Raw genomic sequence first — 6788 nt, forward strand, 5'->3', positions numbered from 1 at the left:
GTGGGGGGGCAGAGAGGTGGTCAGGATCCTGGGGTTTGGGGCCAGAGAGGTGGTCAGCACCCTGGTCTGGAGGCAGGGGGTGTCAGGGCTGCCTCGAGCCTGCAGGACCCCAGTGGGAGGATGGGGGAACTCAGGGCCGCCACAGGGCCACAGGATCGGGGGCAGAGCTGGTTCAGGGACGTCCCTGAGCTTGCAGGACCCTGAGGGTGGGAAAGGGTTTCAGGAGTGAAGACGGCGGAGGGTCTCTCTAGGCCTACAGGATACCGGGAAGAGGAGGAAGGGCAGAGTTCTCAACAGGTGGGGGCCCACGGGGGCACGCAGGGCCCGCTCCACGTCCACTCCCCTCCCCCACTCAGAGGTCCTGGTGTCTCCTCTGTCTCCCTGAGCAGTGGGGAGGCCGTCACCTGTCCAGGAGCTCCCCCCCCCCACTCTGAGGTCCTGGCGTCTCCTCTGTCTCCCTGAGCAGTGGGGAGGCCGTCACCTGTCCAGGAGCTCCCAGTCTTCGCCCCCCCACTGGTCTCGGAACTCCTCAGTGTTCATGCCTCCGACCCGGTCAAAGTCCGACTTGTAGATCCCAAAAAGGCCAAAGCCATTCACCTCCCAGTAACCTGGGGCGGGGAGGGTGAGAGGGGTGCCCTTCAGACCAGGTCCTGCAAGGCTTCCCCTGCAAAGGGCTTGTAGGAGACCTCGGAAGGGGCTCAGGAGCAGGGTCCCGTCACCACCGGGGCTTCCAGGAGTCTGTCCACTGGTGCTAGGTCATGACCCTGGAGCGCCGAGCGTAAGTGTGGGATACTGGAGGTTCCTGGGGACCCACCGTGGTGCTGGGTGTGCGGGTGCCCTGAGCCCTACTGAGGGCACCTATGGACTCACAGGCCTCCCCTGGGGATTGAGAGAGGCCCAAAGTTCCAGGACTTGCCCCTGGCGGTTGGTGGGAACCCTGGCATCACAGGGTGGGGCACTTGGGGCCTCACCGTGGGGATCCCGGGGCGAGCTCCCACAGCCCAGGCGCATGACCACCGGCGCGAAGGCCAGCCTGCCCTCCACACAGTGCTTGCGGATGGCGTCCAGGATGTTGGGTGGGAAGTGGATGTGGAGGTCGCAGAGAAACACGATGCTGCTGGCGTCCTGGGGGTGCGGGAGGTCTGAGCCCGGCCCTCTTCTCCCGAGGGCGCGCTCCTCCCCGGCCCCCCACCCCAGCCGGCCTTCGGACCTCCACCGCGTCCACTCCTGCCTGCAGCCCCGCGGAGCGCTCGAAGTTTCCAGTGCGTCTCAGGTACAGGTACCTGGAGAGGAGGAGTCACAGGCAGGGTCTCTGGGGTGGGGTCAGGAAAACCCACCTCCGGGGGGAGGAAAAGCGCGCCATTACCGGGGCAGGCGCGCCGCGCGCAGAGCCCGCTCCACGTCCATGTCCTCGCTCTCGAAATCCACCAGGACGACGCTGAAGCGCGAGTCCCCGGTGCGCGCGTGCAGCGCGGCCATGTCCGCCAGGAACTGCGCCACCCACCGTGCCTGATTTTTCACTGGAGGAGAAATGGGGGGTCGGGGGGAAGCTGAGCCTTCCTGGTCATTAGGGTCACATTCTTCCCGTGGGGTCTCCTGGAAACCACAGCCCGCCCTGCGCACCTGGCACGATGAAGTGGACCATCACGTCCTGGCGCCAGGCCAGGCGCAGCGGCCGGCAGAGCTCCGGGCGGCCGTCGGGGCGCACGGAGGCGGCGGGAGCGGGCTCGGGACTTTCTCCGTCTGCATCCCCCACGCGTGCTCCCGGCAGCCGCAGGAAGACGTACTCGGACAGTCGCAGGCGGCGGCCCCCGCGCTCTTGCAGCTCCAGCTCCAGCAGGAAGCGGCTCCCTCGCGCCGAGTCCCGGCGCTTCTCCACGTTCACGATGCGCAGAAGCGCGAAGTGCCTGCAAGGCGCGGTGGTCAGTCCCCGTAAGAGGGCTTCGAGCCTGCACCCCAGGCCCAACCCTGGGCCGCCCTGGCCACAGAAACAGCTAACTTGGGGTGGGGGAGGCCGCGAGCTCCTGGGCACAGCTCCTGCCCCTCCAGGCAGGCGCAGCAGGCAGGTCCACCTTCCAGCCACCCTCTCCTGGGGCGGGGCAAGCCTGGGGCACCGGGGCAAGTCTGGGGCACCTAGTCCCGTCCCTGACTCCCAGCAGGCCTCCTGGCCACCACTCACGTCCCAGGTGACCTTTATGACATGCCTGCCTGTCCAGTTACCCCCTTGCTCAGAAACCTTCAGGAGTTTGCCACCACCCGTGGGACCAGGTTCCAAACGCTTCTGCAGCATTCTAGGACCTTGAGCAGTTTCTAACCTGCGGCCTTCAATCCCCTCCTCCTACTGGGGTAGCAGATTCCTCCTCAGGCACAGCCACTGTCCCCTCGCCTTTGTCCTTCAGTGTCCTCAAGCTGGGATGTTTGTCCCAGCCTTCCTAGACCCTCCTCTTTGAGGCCCTGGGTCACCTCTTCTGAGAAGCCCCGCTTGCCTTCACAGCACCCCTTTCCCCAGGCAGCAGCTCCGGGCGGATCCTAACCCCTGCGTGGAGGAGGCTGCCACACTGCCCAAGCTGTTTCTGGCCCCCTCCTCTTCATTCCTGCCCCACCGAGAACCTCACTTTCCCTCCACTCTGTTCTCCTAATCTGGAGAAAACAGAACTCTGCCCTAGACTAAGGTTCCTCTTCAGTCGGCCTCATGGCCTCCCTCAGCGGTCAGTGCCCTTCACAAGGGCGCCGACCTGTGTGACCGGTAAGGGATCCAGACGCCTCCCTCCAACTCCTGTCCTTCCCACGACCCCCTGCCCCAAACGTTCTTGGTATCTACAGGTTGCTCCACACCCACGTGGGCAAAGGTGGGGCGGAAACCATCACCACACCACGAGTCCCCCCTGGGATGATGAGCTGCTCTCAGGAAGCTGAGGCCTTGCACAGGTAGGCGTGCCCTCACAGCCAACTAGAATCCAGTGCCCACCCCCCAGAGCTCCAGGCTGTCAGCCACCACCTGTCTGCACCCAAACCAGGCCGACTCCTGCCTGCCCACAATCTTCCATCACACACAAGAGAAAGTCCCGTGAGGCTCTGTCTCCATCCTCTGCCCCTGCCTTTGCCCATCCTCACTGTGCGGCTCCCACTTCGCCTTCAAGGCTGGCACAAGAGACACTGCCCCTTCTTGTAGGTCCACAGCACCTCCCCAAAGCAAAATTAGGCTCCTCACTCCCGCCCCACAGCCTGCATGGAGTGCAGACAGCACTAGATTCCTGGGGAGATGAGAGGGGCCCATGGGGCAGAGGCCCTGCACCCTCCGCTGCAGTCAGGCCCTGAGCGCCTGGGAACACTCCCGGCACTGCCAGGGGAGAGGAGGAGAGGTCTGGGGCCCCAATGAGGCCGTCTGTCCAGCAACTGAGACTGAGCTGATCTCTGCAGCTTGGTCTCATCATCCCTGTGCCCAGGTTCAGGGTGACAGAAGTGAGGCTTACAGGTACAAGGATGGGACCTCAGCCCTGGGTAGGGCTCCAGGAAGGTCCCTGACAAGTGCCCTGGGCAGTCAGGAAAGCCGGGGGGAAGAGGAGATGCTGGGGCTTCCCTGGGGTGGGGGGTGGCGCATCAGACCCAGGCCGGGACACCATTGAGCCCTGGGGAAGGTCTGAGGGGCCCACCCAGGCCAGGCCCTCCTCTCCGCGGCCGTCCCCGCCCCCTATACCCGCCGTGGCGCGCGTTGAGCCGCTCCATGTACTGGGCCACCACGTCCACGGCCTCCGCCTCCGGCAGCTGCAGGTTCCCCGACACATTGCACCGCAAGTCGTTCCAGTCGGAGCGCAGCAGCTCGAAGTCCACGGCGCCCACGCTGAACGTGCGCTGCCAGTCGATGGCGTCCTCATGCCAGCGTCCGAGCGCAGGGCCCGCGGCCTCCTCGCTGTCCTCCGACGCGGCCTCGTCGCCGGGGGCCCCATCGTCCTCCCCCTCCTCCTCCTCTTCGCCCTCCCCCGGCAGCTGTGGCCCCGACACCTGGGACAAGCTCAGGAAGGAGGTCACGGGCCGTGCTTCGGAGGACGAGTTCGAGTCCACCGTGGGCGCCGCAGGTCCCAGCGTGCGCGCCTGGCTCTCCCGGCCCCCAGGGGTGGCCTGCGCCCGGGCTGGAGGCCGCAGCTTTGTGACCTGGGGGCCGCCGGTCCTGCGGCCGTGGGGCCGTGGGGGGCGCGGCGGCGCCCGCAGCTGCACTCTGGGCAGAGGCCGGGGACGCAGGAAGACGCCGGGGAAGGGCGGCCAGGGCGCGCGCGGCGCGGGGGCCCTGGGGGAGGCCCGCTGTCCCGGCCGCACCCTGGTCACGTACACCTTCCCGGGTGTCCGGGGCGGCTGCTCCGCGGCGGGGCGCGGGGGCGGAGCTCGGCCCAAGAAGAGCGGCAGGGGACGGGCGGCCCAACTCAGGGCCCTGGAGCGCCTGGCGGTCCCGTCGTCCCGGGGGCCGGGAGGGGTCGGCGGGGCGGGGACCGGGGGGCTGCTCCTGGGGGGGGCCGCCTCCGTGGGCTCCAGGCGGTCCAGCGGCTCCCCCTCGTCCTCGTCATCCAGGAAGTCTGCGGGAAACGCGGGTTAGATGCTCCGCGCACGGTGGGTGCGGGCCGGGGGCGCTGGGGACCCTCACCGTCGGGGCTGAGGAAGAGGAAGGCTCGGCGCTGCACCTCCTCCTCTTCGTCGCCGTCGCCCTCCTCCTTGTCCATCTTCATGTATTTGTAAAACCCAAACCTGCGGCGGGGCGGGCATCAGAGCCGAGCCCCTCCCCACCCGCCCACCCCCGCCCACTCCCGCTCCCCGCCCGCTCCCACCTCTCCAGGTACAGCGGAGACTCGCGGTAGAAGCACTTGTTGTCGGTCTCCATGTGCGTGAGGCGGGTGTAGTCGTTGGGGTACACGAAGGACAGGTACACCTGGGGTGGGGGTGGGGGACGGGGCTCAGGGCGGCCCGGCGGGGTGCGGGTCCTCAGAGCGGGCCTCCCACGGGGCTGGAGGAGGCTGCATGGAGTCCCCGACGGACGGGATGGGGTCCCCAGCCGCACTCACAAATTGCAGCCCCTGGTATCTGGCGATGGGGAAGTCCTTGACCACGTAGGTGGGGGCGTAGGCGCAGGGCTCCAGCACGTCCTCCAGGCTCGAGGGCTCCACGCGCGGCGCTGCAGGAGGGGCGGTCACAGGGGGGCTGGGCAGGCACCCCCCCCCCACCCTGCGCGGGCCCCCTCTCACTCAGGAAGAAGGTGTCCCTGGGGTCTGGCCGCAGCATGTCTGCGCTGGTCTCCTCCTGCAGCGGAGGCCCCCCCACGTGGCTGGCTGGAGACTGGGGGACGTGGGCCACGTGGTCCATCTTCAGGGCTGTCTCATCTGGGGGCAGAGGAGTTCCCAGGAGTGCTCGGACCCCCTCCTCCGCTCTTCCTGCTCACAGCCAGAGCCCATCCCGGGAGGCCGCACCCCCCCGGAGGCGGCTGCCACACCTGTGTACAGGGAGATGTGAGCAGAGCCGATGACCTCGAACTTCAGGCCCGGCAGGAAAGCTCGCCACTGCAGGGCAGAGAGGGTGCAGGTCGGGAACGCCTGGCTGGGTCCAGGGAGGAAAGGGTCTCCCCTGGCTGGGGGGTGGGGGGGGACTCTTACGACTAATCCCTTAAAGGAGGCAGGAGGGGAGATGGCAGAGGGGTCCTGGGCTTCCAGGAAGGGGAAGCAGGGAAGCTGGGGAAGGAGGCCCAGAAAGCTGAGGGGCCCCAGGGGCAGGGCCAGACCCCCCATGCTCCCTTCCTCGCTTTCCTCCTCCCTCCTTCCCTCCCTCCCTGAGACCCTGTGGGCCTCAGGTTGTGACTTCCAACACCACGCACTCCCAGAGAGGTCACTGCCGGCCTCTAAGGCCCAGGCCTGGTGCCCCCTCCACTAGACCTCTCTGCCCCCCCACCAAGTTGGGGCTCCAGGGGCTGTTCTCACCTCATCCTGGGGCCTCCACAGACCCCCCCAAACCCCTGTCTCCAGCTTGGGCCCTCTGCCCAACTGAGCTGGGGTGAAACGCGCCCCGTACACACAGGCACAGGCAATGTGGTGCAGCCCCCCACACCCATGAGGCTCCAGGCCCTGCCTTGTGGTGTCACCCCTTCCCCCTCCCCCATCCATCCCGGCCACCTCCCTGGGTTCAAGGACCAAAGGCCACAGTAAAAATCCTTCCCCCAGGCTCTCTCATTCTGCGGCCAGGGTTGTTTCCTGGAATGCAAATCCGATGGCCTCATTCTCAGGACAAAGCCCTGTCTGTCCAGAGCGCCCAGGCCCCGCCTGCCCTGGCCACCAGATCCCTCCTAGTCCCCAAGACGTGGTTCCTCTGCTGGGTCCTTCCTTCGCTGTTCTCATGGTCGGGAATTCACCTGCTGTGCACCGCAGCCTGAATTCTCTGCCCCCACATCTCTATTGAACGCCTGCGTCCCCTCAAGACTCTACTCAAGGGTGACTCCTCAGGGAAGCGCACGAGCCCCCGGGAGGGCAGAGCAGACCCTCCTCAGGCTCCCAGCCCTGACCATCTGCTTTGTCATCTTTGGGATGGGGACCCCACTGCAGTTGTCCTGCAGGGAGGTGGTGGGAATGGAGCCTCCAGAAGCTTCTGCGGGGTGGGGGGAGTGGGAGGCCACACTCACGCCCACTTCCACATGGTCCGAGCCACGGTCGTCCTGCTTGTGCAGCAGCTCAAAGTAGTACCTCCGGGAGGTCATGAGCCTGGAGACGTGAGGAGAAGGGGCTGAGCCCACCATGTCCAGGAAGTGGGGGGAGCCG

The 6788-nt window shown here is 66.9% G+C and overlaps 1 protein-coding gene across 1 annotated transcript in view; it reads right to left on the reverse strand.

Annotated features, from left to right (window-relative positions):
* The window catches only part of B4GALNT4 (beta-1,4-N-acetyl-galactosaminyltransferase 4), a 12451-nt gene that overhangs the window by 1700 nt on the left and 3963 nt on the right, over positions 1-6788 (reverse strand). The window contains exons 8-19 of the mRNA XM_017507892.2: positions 6653-6731; positions 5477-5543; positions 5232-5366; positions 5052-5161; positions 4818-4918; positions 4637-4737; positions 3698-4568; positions 1624-1907; positions 1367-1520; positions 1211-1283; positions 972-1125; positions 482-608 (exon numbers count right to left, since the gene is read on the reverse strand). Coding sequence (XP_017363381.1) covers positions 482-608; positions 972-1125; positions 1211-1283; positions 1367-1520; positions 1624-1907; positions 3698-4568; positions 4637-4737; positions 4818-4918; positions 5052-5161; positions 5232-5366; positions 5477-5543; positions 6653-6731 — 2256 coding nt within the window. The remainder of the gene's footprint in view (positions 1-481; positions 609-971; positions 1126-1210; positions 1284-1366; positions 1521-1623; positions 1908-3697; positions 4569-4636; positions 4738-4817; positions 4919-5051; positions 5162-5231; positions 5367-5476; positions 5544-6652; positions 6732-6788) is intronic.

This window comes from Cebus imitator, unplaced genomic scaffold, assembly GCF_001604975.1.
Source record: "Cebus imitator isolate Cc_AM_T3 unplaced genomic scaffold, Cebus_imitator-1.0 Scaffold384, whole genome shotgun sequence".
Taxonomy (NCBI): Eukaryota; Metazoa; Chordata; class Mammalia; order Primates; family Cebidae; genus Cebus; species Cebus imitator.